Source organism: Salminus brasiliensis, chromosome 12 (assembly GCF_030463535.1).
Source record: "Salminus brasiliensis chromosome 12, fSalBra1.hap2, whole genome shotgun sequence".
Classification (NCBI taxonomy): domain Eukaryota; kingdom Metazoa; phylum Chordata; class Actinopteri; order Characiformes; family Bryconidae; genus Salminus; species Salminus brasiliensis.
The window spans coordinates 11,544,385-11,560,725 of NC_132889.1; the positions used below are offsets into that span (position 1 = coordinate 11,544,385).

The 16,341-nt window shown below is 39.6% G+C and overlaps 1 protein-coding gene across 1 annotated transcript; it reads right to left on the reverse strand.

Moving 5' to 3' along the window:
• Positions 1–2,734: 2,734 nt before the first annotated feature.
• On the reverse strand, positions 2,735–6,343 carry LOC140573481 (transcription factor Sox-9-B-like). Its single transcript, XM_072692861.1, has 3 exons — positions 5,617–6,343; positions 4,903–5,150; positions 2,735–4,338 (listed from the first exon to the last, which is right to left on the reverse strand). The coding sequence occupies exons 1-3, from the start codon at positions 6,033–6,035 to the stop codon at positions 3,611–3,613; spliced, it is 1,395 nt and encodes a 464-aa protein (XP_072548962.1). The 5' UTR covers positions 6,036–6,343; the 3' UTR covers positions 2,735–3,610.
• Between the last annotated feature and the right edge of the window lie 9,998 nt (positions 6,344–16,341).

Here is a 16,341-nt window from a genome sequence, read left to right on the forward strand (position 1 = left end):
ATGGCTTTATCAGATGCGTCCCACTCTGCATAACTCTTTGCCCCCTCCTCCATATTCATCATCATGCCTTAAGTTTTGTTACTGTGAGACAGATCATGTCAAAAAGTACAAAGATCATCAGTAGAACACTAAAAAAGGAACCCATTCAATTGAAACCACATGTGTGTATCATGTTTACATGAGGGCAATGTATGACATCAACACACCATTTGCCAAATGTGAGCTATAGTGTAATGGCTTCTTAATTTTCCTTTCTGTATATCTCTGAGCCCAGTTCAGTTTAATCATAACTTAGCATGACCGACAACAGAACTGCAAAATTGTGTGTAGATTTTTAGCTGTGTTTTCTCACTCTCTGTTTTGCTGTAATACTGTAGACCTTGTCTTACTATGTTGACCACCATCATAAGTTACAGTGCTGTGTGTTGAATTCAGACTTCTCACTTTAAAAAGTAGAGCAGGGCACATTGACAATTGAATCAAAACATTTACACTGTTTCATTCCAAGTATGTATTTGATTAGAAAATCAGTACAAATCGCTAGCCATTTTTCTCAGTGTACACTCTTAAAAATAATAGTGCTACTAGTGATTCATTGAGCTATGATATAGAAGAACAATTTTTGCTTCCATAAAGAATTATTTTTATATATAAAAAAAAAGTTCAAATGTTTGTGTACACACACAGCTTGTATAGTCCCTGTAGAGAAGTAATGCCAATAGAATAGGACAAATAAACATGAACCTACACCATGCCTAATGACTGGTGTGGGCTAAAAACCTCCAACATTTCTCCATCCAAAATCTCCAAAATCTAGTAAAAAGTCTTCCCTGTACAGTAGAGACAGTTACTCTAACAAAAGCTGTTTTAATTCTTTTTTTAATATCCTTGATTTCAGAAGAAACAATAAATCAGCATGTGTCCACATACTTTTGTCCACATAGTGTAAGTGTGAAGTTTACCTTTAAATTGGTAAAGAGCCTTTGCATCGAAAAAAAAATGGTTCTTAATGGAACTAAAACAATTTCTTCTATGGCATCACTTAAACTACCTTGTTGTGCTGCTCCTTTTTTAAGGAGATGTTCAGTGCAGTGATTGCCCTGCTTTAACACACCTACTAAACCTGACAATTAAAGTTGAATTAAGCACCATAAAACTGGTGTAGGTGTTATGTCAAGACCCTCCCCAAACAACCATCACCACCAGTTGCATATTTTAGATTTGTACACTTTACTTAGAAAATCACCAGAACACGTCTCACAGGTGTCTCCAAACTTTTGCACACAACAGTGAATATGTCTACACTATATGCTATAGTGCAATATAAGCACTACAATATTAGAGAAAATTCAATCCATGAAGTGAACAAATGGCAGAGGTGGATGGTGGGCAGTGGTAAGTGTGAAGACTAAACAGGCATCTACAATCCCCCCTCCTGCCTCCCCCCACCCCCACCCCATTGATTTCAACATAGAGGGACTCTTTCCAAACCAAGCGCTGATTGTGTTTGTACGGTCTGTGATTTATCACGGGTATAGTGATTCCTTTATGCGAGACATTGTAACGAATAAACAGCATTTTGCCGTCCGTTTGTTTCTTTAAGCAGCGGGGTATTGGTGTTGGGAAAAGCTAGGCCTTATTCATCATCTCAGTAGTGCACAGTAATGGACTGTGAGCTCACGGTCTGAGAACCTAGTGTAAAAAGATGACCCAAACATCACACGTCCTGCCCCGGACGCTCGTTTAAAGCAACGAGCCTTTTTATGCAACTTGGACGGATTCTGTGTTGAGATTAAGTTGTTTAAAGCTCTGCTGCCCAAGGATTAAACAAAAGAGTCGCTTCACATTTCAGCTCTCTTGTTTGCTACAGAGCTCCTACTGTTGGGGTTCAACTTATCATTCAGTGCTCATTTACATTTCTGGCATTTTGGCTGACTCTCTTATCCAGTGCTACTTGAATTTGAGTCATGTCACACATGTAGGCGACTACAGTGTTAGGAGCTTTGACTAAGGACTCTTATTGGTGTAGCATGTTGTGCTTTCCCAGCCAGGAAATCAAACCCTAGTCTGCCACTGGGAAGGCAGTGTTGCTACCAACTATGCTGCACCAACCATTCACATGATTGTGAGATATTTCTGAGCAGATCTCTTTGCTGAATTGAATAAAGCCACAGCAGACATTTGGGATATGTTTTCAGTACCTTTTTTACTTTTATTGCAAACAGTATGTTACAAAAGATAAGCTTCTTTTAAGACAATGCCGTGTTTTACAAAGATTCATTTGCATTAAAGGATGTCGATGAGATCTAAGATATGCAGTAATGAATATGGAACAGAACATTAAAAAAAAATGTATGCTGGTGGTTCAGTATAGAAGAATGTCTTTAGAATATGGCCACAGCCTCCAGTAATTCATTTATCCATATTTGTTAAAATTAAATGCAATAATAATAATAATAATAATAATAATAATAAAACTTCCAGTTCTTTCTGTTTTAAAATTTGATCAAGTTTATCACCATTAAAAGAAATCTGTACACAACTAAATAATCAAAAATGTAAAAAAAAAAAAATTTAAATGGAAAGATTTACAAATGATAAATAACCCAAGAAAGTGAAAGTTTGTACCACATCTAGACTGTAATCCTAGGGGGGAGGGGGGGAGGGACAAAGAAAACTTTTTTTCAGCTCAAATTAGTCATAATGAGACAAAGTAAATAACAAAAAAATGGTAATTATTTTTCAAATAAAATTAATACTAATTAATAAATTAAAGAGGTTGACTCTCAGATCGAGAGAGAGAGAGAGAGAGAGAGAGAGAGAGAGAGAGAGGTGAGTGATGGCAGTTGAGGCACTACGGATCTCTACGCTGGCTGACCAGGCACCAATGGCACAAAGGCAGGACGTTTAACCTGTGCTAACTCTTAATCTGGCTTGTTCCAATGCAACAGGTTCAGCAATGCTAGAACACAGACAACGAGATAGTTTCTGTCTATTTTTTGAGAACACTGCTTTAGCTTTACTTTACTGAGTAAATTAAACACTTAACATCGGCTCTGCCTGATTCTAAAACACAGAGGAATGCCAATAAAATATATACAGGGGAAAAAAGAAGGGAAGTGTTAGCAAAGGCGTTTTAGTTGTCTTTACAAAAAGTATATTAGGGAGGAATAGGGGACCCTTTCATTACGGCTTTTGTATCCTCTGTATAAACATACAAATTCCCCAGAAGAGAAACCTGAAAACAACAACAACAAAAAGAGAGAGAGATAATACATACACAGTACATACTAAAATATTTATAACGAATATGTCCTCACAGAGGATTCCTCTCATTGAAGCGAGTTTTCTTTTTCATTATAACTAGAAAAATATAGTCGCAACTCGAACATTTTTTAAAAAGGCACTGTCGGGAGCCATTTCCGATATCTTCTAAGAAAAAAAACAAACAAATAAACAATCAAACAAAAAAGAAGTCCTGCTTGTTTCTCTGTTGGCTTGTGCAGGGAGTGGAAGGAGGAACCTTCAAGGCCTCTGGCTAGGAGTCTGTCTCTGGTTAAAAGTGGCGATAACTGTTCAGTCTGTGCTGTTTGCACTGCTTATGTTTCTCTTAAGGCCGAGACAGCTGGGTATAGACGGGTTGCTCCCAATGCTGGGGACTGTGGGTCTGAGGCACTGACGGTACCCCGGTCGTGTCTGCGATTGGGGTGTACATGGGCCTCTGCCCTGGACTCATGTAGCTGAAAGTGGAGTAAAGGCCGGAACCCTGGCCTGCAGCGTGGCTGTAGTAGGAGCCGCCATGGTGGTCAGTGTAATCGTACTGGTTGCGGGCCACGGACGGGTAGGACGATGTGCTGTAGTGCTGCAGGTTGAAGGAGCCATAGGCCACATGCTGTGGAGAACCCTGGCCTTGGTCGCTGTAGTGGCTAGGGCTCAGCTGCTCTGTCTTGATCTGCGCAGGGCGCTGCTGGGCCTGGCTTTGATCTGCCGGGGTTAGTGGGGTCAAGGAATGCTGCTGCTGCGGCTGTTGCTGCTGTTTGGACATCCAGCCAGCTGAGCTGGTAAGGCCATAACCAGTGGAGTAGGCCTGGGCATTGGCAGGAACCCCTGGATGACCATGCGGTGGCAAGTACTGGTCGAACTCGTTTACGTCAATGGTCTCGATGTTGGAGATGACGTCGCTGCTCAGCTCACCGATGTCCACATCCCGGAAGTCGATGTTGAGCTGCCGGCCAGCACCCTCCTGCAGGGGGCGGCCCTCGCGCTTCAGGTCTGGCTTGCTGCCAGGCAGGTCTGTTTTGGGGGTCGTGGGTGGCGTTGGAGGACCCTGGGACTGGCCTGTTATGAGAGAAAAGTGGAAAAGAAATGGTAAGTCTCTAAAACTTTTCATGATGACATAGCTTGCTAATTAGTTATTGAGATACAGAATGGCTGGATACTACGCATTAAAATTAAGAACTCAATAACAACACAAGAAGCCTGGAGTTTAAGCAGTTCAACCGCCCACCGCACATTACATTACTGACGCAACCAGTGTGCAAATAAAGATAGGCCATGAAATTAAGAAAGCAGCGATAAGATTTATGGGCTTTCCCTGCATGTGGGAATGGTGCCATTATATAATGTGCTCGCTTGATGTTACACTGGAAGAGTAAAGACAACTGGTATGTTTGCATCACTGCTTGTAACCCTGTAATCATTTACAGGTCTCTCTTATTTACAACTGCCTTCAGATTCTGAATTGATTCCACATTTAAAAGGCAGACATTCCAATATCAACAAAATAAGAAAAACCCTTCATAGTGTATTTCTGTATGGTCCTGGAATGTGCTTATTCCATATGACTCGACGTCCCAGGATATCTGAGCTGTGGTAAAGGTCTAGAAAGGTTTGTAAACGTACCTGAATGATCTGAGGGGGAGTGCACTTCGCCCATGCTGGAGGCTGGAGAGTCGGCTTGCTGCAGAGCTTTGAAGATGGCATTGGGCGAGATGTGGGTTTGCTCGCCCTCCTCTGACTCCGTCTGCCCGTTCTTCACCGACTTTCTCCGCCTCGGCTGGTACTTGTAGTCAGGGTGGTCCTTCTTGTGCTGCACCCGCAGGCGCTCGGCCTCCTCCACGAACGGACGCTTCTCACCTTCATTCAGCAGCCTGCATAAAGGCAACACAACATTTGACTCTTGTTCTGCTTTTTAAATTATGCACAGCACATATATTGTAAATCTTAATTATCAACTTAAATAACAATATTATTATTAAATAACTAAATTAGTAGTAGTAGTCAGATTAGGCAACCACTTTTGCTTTTCTTTGTATTATTGCTATTGTGTGTAAATAGAAGTCCACTGAAGCTTTCAGCTTAAGCAGTGTAGTAAGTTGATGACTGAAATATCTCTAAAACAAAAAACTTAATATAAAAAAAACGGATGTAAAATGTGTTATTAAAAGTAGCATGTATGACAAATGACAATAAAACAACACACTGAACTCTCTCTATCTCTCTCTCGCTTTTTCTCACAACTAACATTAGAGACGAGAAACTCGGCCCTGAATAGCAGCGTTAAGCAAAAAGTAGAGCAAAAGTACATGAGAGTTTTTTTGGGGGGGAGTAATTTACCTCCACAGTTTGCCCAGGGTCTTGCTGAGCTCTGCGTTGTGCAGATGGGGATACTGGTCCGCGAGCTTTCTCCGCGCTGCCTGCGCCCACACCATAAACGCGTTCATGGGCCTCTTCACGTGCGGCTTGTTCTTGCTCGAGCCGTTGACGCGCACGGGCATGGGCACGAGCGTCCAGTCGTAGCCCTTGAGCACCTGCGACACCGCGTCCCGGATGCACACTGGGAACTTCTCCTCGTCGTCCTTCTTAAAATCGTCGTGCATGTCGACTGGCCTCGTGTTCTCGGTGTCCGAGCCCGAGGCGGACGGACACGGCGAGGCGGCGCCGGAGTCGTCGGAGTCTCCGCTTGGGCTGGGGGCGTCGCGGAGACCCTTGTCCCGCTCGTCGGCCATCTTCACGTACGGGTCGAGTAGATTCATGCGAAAAATAGAAGTAGGAGCGGGTGGCAAGATCCTCGTGCACGGAGCGTGCAAAGCAGCAAAAAAGAACCCCAACGACAGAGTGGGTTGGCGAAGCGCGCTCCCGTGTGCTGCGGAAAGCTGTCAAGAGTTTCAAAAGTCCGTTAAGATAAAGCGAGGGTATTCTCGTGCACGCGCTCAGGGCTCGCGGGCTGAGAGCATGCAGACGCTTTTCTCGCTTCAACAAAAAAAAAGTCACTCGCTGACTTTCTTCAAGCTTGTCAAAAGTTTAAAGTGGTGGGAAATCCTCTGCTCCTGAGACTGAACACACACTCGACACACTCACACACTCCTGCCGCCCGCGCTTTATAAACAAACGGCAGCCAGGAGGCGGAGACTTCTGCAACTGAACATGAGACATGTCGGTCGCGCCCCCCCCTCTCATGCGCGCTCTCTCTCTCTCTCTCTCTCTCTCTCTCTCTCTCTCTCTCTCTCTGTGCACGGATTGGCAAAGTAAAGTAAATGAACATATCACGTTGATCCACGGTGGGAAAACAATATATAGTTCTATCAACTTTCAAACACAACTCAAAATCAGTAAATCATCAAAATTCAACTGTGTCTGTTTGTACATTTGCCTTTTGGGACATTCTAATCTGAAGTCTAATCTTCCTATAGTTCAGACTAAACTAGCATAGTTCAGCCATGTTTTCTCAACTGTTCCCTTAAACTGTCCAGTTTGACTGTCCAAGCCTCTCCTTCACGCTGAGGTCCTTTATCACACAGTGAGGTGAAGTATTTAGAAACCAGCGAAGGTTAGTTAACCTGCAGAAGGAGAACCACCCAGACATTCATACATGATCCTTGATCAGCTGATAACAATCTATCGGAGATCCTCTCGTTTTTAGTCTTTTTCGATTTTCTGATTCTGGGTTATGTAGACCGAACATTACACGCGTGTGTGTGAAGCGGTGTGTGTTTAGAAGTTGGTGCAATGTAATGTCTTCATTTGGAGCGATAGGGGGCGACATGAGTTCAGAAACTCCCGCCACCATGAAGTGGCTAAAATTCCCCCAGAAAAGCTTCAGGAAAGCTGCACTAAAGCCACAGCCTAAACACGGCGCATGCTGGACTTCAGCGGAGTTTTGGACATCTAGTATCAGTGCTGCCGCCTATTAGTCGCCACGTAATTTCCGATTAATTAAGCCTAAATGTGTTTTAGTAACGGAATAAAGGGTTTTATTCTGTTCCTCATGTCTGTTCACATGTCTTTATCATGTTTTAGCCACTTTTTGAATGATCAGAGAATAAATGGATGAATGACGGATCGTTGTTTTACCACTTACCCCGCATGACGTCACTGCTGTACATTTTCTTTATACATTTGAAGAATCACATTTCAAGTTTATTTGAGCATCACTTTATTACTCCACTATTATTATTATTATTATTATTATTATTATTATTATTATTATTATTATTGTGTCTGTGTGTGTGTGTGTGTGTGTGTGTTGTAGCTGTTTGTATAATACTGGCAGTGCAGGACTGGGACAGAAAGTGGCTCAGCTATAGTCCATTAATTCCAAAAACAAGCCTAGATTATCTGTTTCTCTGTGCCTTTCAACTGTTCTTATAAAGTTGAAATCTTCTTCTTCTTCTTCTTCTTCTACTACTACTACTACTACTACTACTACTACTATTATTATTATCATTATTATTATTATTATTATTATTAGTAGTAGTAGTAGTAGTTGTAGTATTGTTGTTATAATAATAATAGTGGTAGTAGACATAATAGTATTAGGAGAAGGAAGAGGACTTGGCTTTTGGTAGTGTTGTTAGTAATACTAGTGATTTATTGTTTATTTGATTGTTTATTGATTTATTAACTCATCTATCTATTTGTTTACTCAATAATGCATTTCATTATTGCTTTACTATTAGTAATAGTTCTGATTTTATTATTGCAAACATTGATTATAATTCCTGTTTATTTACTTAACACGTCTTATTATTTTGTATTATTATTAGTTATTGTAATAGTATTGCTATGCTGTTGTTAGTATTATCAGTAAGATTTTTGACTTTTATTTTTTGTCTACTCTGCACTGATGAGTGTAGTGGTCTAATCTCAGAAATGCAGCTCTTTCTCATTGATGCAGGCTGAGACCTCTTGTTTATTTGCTTAAGTAATGTTGTGGAAATGTGATTTTCAGGCTAATGTGGGCAGCACATGGGCTGGATGAGGCTACCTGAAATTTTGTGTCTAATCCATTGCAGATGGAGCCGACAGCCCCCAGCAGACCCCCTGTTCACTGAAATCTCAACATAGTGTCCTGAGTATTCACTCCTATGTTACCTTTTCTAATAGACATTATTTAATAGCCATAGTCTAATAGCCATATCTTAATAGTAATGATTTGGGGTTTTTTGGAAAGGGATTTATGTACCAGATCTGGTCAATAGTGTCATGGTTGGTTGTAAAAGTAAAGAAAATAGTTTTGACGTCCATTTAATAATGTTTATTACTCGCATAAAAATACTGTTGCTTATTACACACACAAAATAACTAAGCTAAACGTTTGATGTGTCACTTGTGATGTCAGAATAAAATTGAGTCATAAATTATAAAAGTTGCTAGCTGAAATAAGCTGGCAGTGAGTCAGTTGGTCCCGAACGCGTGGCTACTTCCTGACCTTATGTTTTAATGAGAAGCAGAGGCTGATTAGCCTGTCAGCTGGACCAGCAATTACTCCGTGCAGCCACTCCAGTAGAGCATGTCCCCACAACCCCCACCGCTCTGTTAGCCAATGACAGTTACGGCCAGGGGCCACTCTCAGGGAGACCCTCAAACACTGCTTGAACAAGCATAATGCCAAAATGAAGTAGTGTACACCTCATCTTATTAACAACAATGACTGCTGTTATTAAGAACTACTGAGTGAGTGGTTGTGGGCTCCGTAGAAATCTTCTGCTGGCTACTAAAACCATCAGACTACCTAGAGTCTCTCAGTACAGGTATTATTTAGTGCAGAAAGGCTTATAATGCACCAAGGCATATTATTCAGTAACTACAGGGACTTCTGTACAAACTGTTGCAGCTATTCTTTGGTGTTTATGATAACACTTTTTGCCCACTGGCGGGCCATAGGTTATGTAAGGGGTTAAGACACTTTTCATACTTTCCTACTGTATTTCAAATGTGCTGGCAATGGCATGTTTGGTGTCTCTAATATATGGTTAAAAAAGCACATAAATAGTATAACACATTGTATATATGCATGTAATATTCTGGCAGAAATCAAGATTCAAGAATAAAAAATGCAAGAAATCAAGAAATCAATTTCCCTCTTTCATTTAATCGCAGATTTTCATTTGAATTGAGACTTTTAAGCACTACAATGCATACATTTATCCATGCCCTTCTGTATCATTCAGCCTCTACAGATTATATGGGCTTAATATTTTTATAAAGGACTTCTACCATAATGTGATAAAGCCACTTCCTCCATTTTTCACTCTCATAGCTGTAATATCTAAATATTACCTTCACAGATGTAACCAAATAATTTTGTTGTAGTAGTTCCTGAAAACAAAAGATATATTCATAAGATAACTAAATAGTATGTTTGTAGTTCAAGGTGCTGTGCCTTTTATCTCCTTTTCCAAGTAATTTCATAGGCCTAAAACTACATGTGGACAAAACCAAAAATGTCATTCCTGTATCTGCCCAGGTTCTAGGCCATACTGAGTAAGCTTTACCTGAAGCTTTCTCTCAGCAGCAGCAGCGGAAACTGACACCCGGGTAGCAGCCGTGTGGGTGGGCTCTGTGGTGAGCATGCTGGCTCTGCAGACCCTGCGAGCAAGGAACCGTCAGGGCCAGGGTGCAGCGGGTCACTGCATAGCCCCGGAACGCGCTCGGCGGGCCTTGGGAAACTTCTCAGCTCCACCTCGAGCCCCAGCGTCAAAAACGGGGCCTAAACAGTAGGAGTCAACTGCTAAATCACGTCTGCTGTCTGCCTGCTCGCTCAGACTGCACCGCCACTAGCTGTGTGTAGAAAGTGGGCTTGCACTCTTGTTTCTGTGTTTGTGATTCTCAAGTGCTGTCAGTGTCTGTAAATGATGTCTTAAGATCTTTTCACGCATGCAGCCATAAAGTTGTTTACAAACAATGTAAGAACAAAGGCCAAATAACATTCTCCTGAATGTTTGCACAGTTCCTTGATTAATTCATTAATTTGTTTTATTACATGGCCATAAAAATGTTTACACCCAATGTAAGAGCAAATGCAATGATAAGTTGGCAATGCACATGGATGCTAATGTATTATACATGATCCTGTTGGTGTCTTTCAGTAAGGAACAGTGCCCGATCAACTCATTTATATGTATTTTGCCTTTTCTTTTTGCCATTGTTATTCTTATTTAAATATTTATTAAAAATGTGTTTTGTCTTAACATAATTAACTCTGATTAGTTCTTACTATTTTATTAAGCCCTCAAAGTAATCTCTATATTGCTAACATAATTGTAGCAACCCAGCAAGTTTTGAAGCTTTGAATTGTTCAGAACAGCTGATACAATTACAGAAAGTGAACAGGGTTTTATTTAAAAGAAGTTAATTGAATCCACAAAAATAGCGGCCACTTTATTTATTTATTTATTTATTTATTTAATAATACAAATATAAAAAACAGATATAAATATTATATATAAATAAACACCTACAAATATTTTTAATCATAGAGAAGAATCATTCAACCAGACAGAGTTGGACAAGAGCCGTTTAAGGATTCAAATGTTTTTTTGAGTGGTTATGGTTCTATACATTTGTGTGGTTATGATACTGTGAATAGATAATCAGGTAGAAGATGAACTGACCTCCAAAAGGCCTTTTAAGAGAATTCATGTATTACTTTTGCATTTAGTTTATTTGTTTTGTTTAGTTTTAGAGTGAAAAGGAAAGAAGCACCATGCTAAAAGTTGAGCACCCCAGGACGTTTGAGCACTCTTAACACACAATCACAATCGTTGTTGGGAAAGTGCAGGCAATGTTTGCATTCTCAAACCTTGTCCCAACAATCAGCAGCCATTGGCTCCTCTAAGCAGCTGTTTATTACTGTGAACATGAAAATAGTTAATGCACACAAAGCAGGCCCTCACCACTAATGTCAGTGTTAAAGATTTTCAAAGGAAAACCTGAACAAGCTTTATTCGTTTTGGAAACAATTCCTGTGGACTGATGAAAAATGAGAACTTTATAGCCACAATGAGCAAAGTATGTTTTGAGTAAAAAGACATAATTGACTTAAGGATCATTGAAGATCTATTGATAGACCTCAAAAAGAAATGCATGCAATACTTCAACCATGTAGGGTGCCCAAACCTTTGCTTTGGCCATGTTTGCTTTTGTGCAAATGATGGATATAAAAAGTACTAAACATAAACATACAAATATCAAACAAAAGTAGCTATTCATTAATTGTGAGGGGTGTTAATAACTACAAACTATATTGTATTAAGTATGCTGTATTAAGTCTGTGCAAAGGTTGTATTGAGTAGATTTAACATTAGCTGTAATACTCCAATATTATCCTGCCAATTTCTGGAGTGAAAGAGACAGAAAGAAAGACAGTTTCCATTGACATAACCTGTGACCTCAGTCAGACAGCTAGGTGAGAAATTTAGAATCTGGGACCTTTGTGCAGCACCATAGATTACAGACAGGTCAGATGTCCTTCAGAGTTTCACAAGTGGACCAGCCACTTTCTCTCCTTGGTCTTACAATATCCTTGAAATAGCTAGAAAAAGACCCTTAAAGTTACTTATTCCTACACTGTCAAAAGTGGTTTGTCCATTCAACCTTAAAACATTTAAAAATGTAAAAAATAAATTTCAAGTGGTATTTGAACTGAGATAAGACAACTGAGCTGGGTTTATTCAACATAAATAAATACTTTGAGTCAAATAATGGTTCCTTCAAAGTGTCTACAGGTATTTTAGGTAAAGAAACTCAGATTAATTGCTGGTTACCATAGGAAGTATTATTTTAGATTGAACAGATGAACCACTTTGTAAACTGGCGTGAATAAAATACATAAGTATATGTAAGTTATTTAAGGAGGAATTAAGGAGGAACTGTGAGCTCATCCTGGCCATTGCAGTCTTTGAAGACTGGTGTGCCATAAAAACTACAAATGTTCAACATTCAAACACTTGAAAAAAAAAATTTGTTTATAAATATGCAAATTAAGTAAATTAAGAGAAAATAAATAGGAATAAATAGGAATTGTGCTCTTTTGACCAGGGGTGTCAAAACCTCAGCATTACACTGCAAACTGCTCTTCCTCCATACCTTAGGGTGAAGCCTCAGGCAGTTTACTCACAGTATGCTAATGCTTTTCATATTCATGGACCTCTTTTATTTCATCTCTATGGTTCTTTAGACAACCAGACATGTTTCTGCTCTTTCAGGTTCCAGGCTAGAGGCAAGGGTTTTTCCAAACCACTCCTATTCTTGTTATAATTTTATTTAAACCATTTCTCACTAGTAGCTAATAGAAACACACAGGGAAATTAAAAGGCCTGATTCATAAAACATGGTGGTATTTTTGTTACGGTTTCATTCATTAACGTCTGGTGGTAGTTTTCAGTGCATTAAATTTTTATTTCACACAAGACCAGCCAGAATTAATTCATCAAAACTCTCTAGAGTTAGAGCCACAGTTTGTAATAAATAAGATGCGTGGTAATACATAAATATGTCTTGGTAAACCAAAAAAAGAACGCAAAAATCAATGTTAGTATGTATTACATGTAACTTCCATCCACTATCAAAAGTGGAAAAAAATAATTCCTTTTTATTAAAAAAGATATTTTGTGTAATGGTGTGGTTTTTTGTTTAAACAATAAAGGCACAGACAAATGAAAAATGTGGTACCGTCACTTTTTACACAGATGGTAAAATACACCTGAAATTCTTGTTAATGATTGAGCATTTTACCACAATGCTTATTTCTTAAAACAGCATTATGCAATAACTGAATTTTTCTGCTCCTGAGCTCCTTCCTCCTACAGCCAGGAAGTGTAATTTGTGTTTTGAGCCACCACTAAAGGACATACCTTTCTAGACAAGCTGAAAGACAGAACCATCGCTGAAAGGTGACTGAGGTCATGTAGCGTTGTGCAGTTCTTACAAGCATTTTTCTTCTTGCTTCACCGAAGTTATATAGTGCACTTAGCAGCGTGCTAAGCCTAGAGTAGCAGTGATACAGATGCTTTTCTCTCTATTACAGGTCTCTTGGGAATTACAATGATTCTAAAGCTGTTATTTAAAGCTGAAAATGCTACATAATGTTGCTTTAACATCATTGTAAATCTTGGAAATCTAGCAGTTTGCTTTATGAGTCTGGAACTTTGTGTTTGTTTTGAATTAATAATTGGATTGTCATTGTTTCACATCAAAACATAGAAAATAGACTGTAGAATAAATATTAAACCTGAGCATTAGAAAAACTTAATTAATTGTAATGAATTATGCAATTATGTCAATACAGCAACAATTACATCAATATTATGTTTAATGTAAGGCCATTGTGTTAGTGGGAAAAGAGAAGGGGCTTGCATTGGGCTAACTGGTTAAAGCATCATGAATTAGAGCAATTTCACACTGAGAAGTTTAGAGAGAGAGAAAAATATTTGAAGCTGGGCAAAAGAAGCTAGAAGGGAAGGCCTGGCCTGTTGAGAAATGACTTTGCACCTGTCTGCCACTTTCTCTGAACACCACCAGCTTCCCAGTGCACAGCATTCTGAAGGAGGGGGTATCGAGTCCCCCATCCCCATCGATGGCACTCAGGTCAGGGCTTTCTATCACGGGTTTCAGTTTTGCGGTCAGATCCCACTCTTGGGTTGCCCCAGCCGGAGTTTTGACACTCTGTCAGAAGGCCGACTCTGATTGATGACTAACCCTGGCTGTTTGCCTAGCCAGTTCAGAGCGCCGGACCACGGGCAGCTGTTGACACATGGCATTTTACAGAGGGTGACGTTTAAACAGGACTTATCACTGGCCCAACACCTTTGGAAGGCAGTGCTCATTCTGGCCTCCCTCCACCCACTCACACCTCCCTGCCAGTCCCTGACAGAATCCCACCAAACCTTCTCCTGCTGTGAGCTACTGTTTTCTGCTCAGAGGTGATTGATCTTGCTCCTCTGTTTTTGGAGATCATCAATACTGGAAAATTCTTGGAAAAGTTTAATTTGAGTCAATATGCATTTCTTCTTTGATTTGGTCTGATCTTCTGTCATTAGAAGCTCATTGGAATAAACAAAGCTATTTTGATCAAAGTGTGGACTTTAAGTTTATAATCAGTACCACGTTTGTAGTTGCAAGCAGAAGAGGAGATATTGTATTTGTGGGTTCTATAGGTGTACAGTTCTGTACTTTGAATTCAGCAACTTGAACTAGAATCTATTTCATTATATACTTAATTCACATTCATCATATCATTATGTAATTAATACTGCAATATAAATCATAGTACACTTTATATGAAGAGCATTTATAAAACGTCAGATGCGTAAGTATTTAGACAGTGACACAATTTTTGTATTTTTGTCTTTGTACACCACGCCATACAATACTGAACTGTTTAAGAAGTTATAGAAATCTTAAATAGTCCATCCATAAATAGTCCTTAAATAGTCCATCAGAGGCTCTAAGGTAACTAACATGATTATAAATATGAGCAGTATTTTCAATACTCGGATGCTAACCCTATGCGGTGGACATCAGTTTTGTGTTGTAGTATGTGAAACTCATGCTGTATTGGGTTGTAGACAAGTGACTGATTTAACTGACTGAAGTAAGTGCATTCTTACTTTTTGTCCAAAATTGTTGATTTGGCCACTCCTAACATTTCTGTGATCTTTCTGAGAGTTTTCTTTTTTGTTTTCTGTAACCTAATTGATGGCCTCTGCCACTTGCGTTGTCACCTCTCTGGACTGCATATTGAAAGTTCCCATTACCAGGCAGTTGGGTATATGAGCATCAACCTATATTGTCTTTTTTAGCAATATTCGAATATTTGATGATGTCTTCCTTTAACTGATTGATTAGTAGCCAGAAATGAAATCACCTTTGGGTCAGTTTAGTCTCTCCAGATCTCTCATCCGCTTCAACTAAATTGAAACACCTTGTTTGCTGGGTGGTAGGATAGCTGCAGGTGCCCATATTTATCACTGTACTTTATACAGCAAAATGTGTCCTACACATTTTACCCATCTGTGGTAGTGAACACACACACATACATACATACATACATACATACATACATACATACAGCAGTGGGCATCCAACTCCAGCACCCAGAGAGGGTTAAGGTCCTTGCTCGAGGGCCCAACAGTGGCAGCTTGCCGAGCCCAGGTATTGAACCCACAACCATGTCATCAATAGCCCAGAGCTCTAACCGCTGAGCCACCACTACCCCTATGTGTGTCCCTGTGTTTGACCAGTAGAGTTGCCATGCCGATTGCATAGTCCTTTGCGAATCCTGATAGTGCCGTTTAAGGATTGCCAGGGAGTGCACAACTGCTTGCTGATACAATTCATACAGGTTTTAGAATCCGGAAGAGGTTCTAAACGCCATAGGTCTGCAAACCTGTGGCAGCTACCTGCTAAGTTCTGTGTGTGTGTATGTGAAATTTCTGTGACTTGCTCCAAATGTCTTGATGCTTTTTCTGCTGTACTAAGAGTAAAAAAATACAATAAAGTCAAGCCGTGAAATTCATCAGTAGTAATGACTCTCTATTGGGTTTCTTTTATTTCCTCATTTATTTTATGTGGGGAAATTTGGATCACAGCTGCGAGTAACAGTGGTTTTATTCTGGTGATGTACTGGGTTGAGGTTTGTTCCTGAATGTCTGCCTTTATGCTTCATTCCTTGCAGTAATTATCCAATCACTTTCTTCTGGGCTTTTGTTCCATGGGCTCCAGCAAACCGTGGAACTCCACATGAAACTGGCTGCTGACAGGTGGGTTGCCGGTTGTTAAAGAACCCAAAATCATGCATCATGCGTGAATATATGCTTTTGCTTCTGTCTAAAGTTTTTTTTTTCCATGAAAAATGTTTTAGAGCATCAAATAGTTTGTAAATTTGACATTGTCAGCAGGATTTTGCTAAAACCTTTTTTTTTTTCATTCCAGCAACTGATTATTTATTTATTTATTTTAAATAACAGTGGCAAAGGTTTGGGTAACCCTGTTTAAAACTGCTTTGAATAGTAAAATATGTAGAAGATGAACTGACCTACAAAATTATAAAAGTCATAA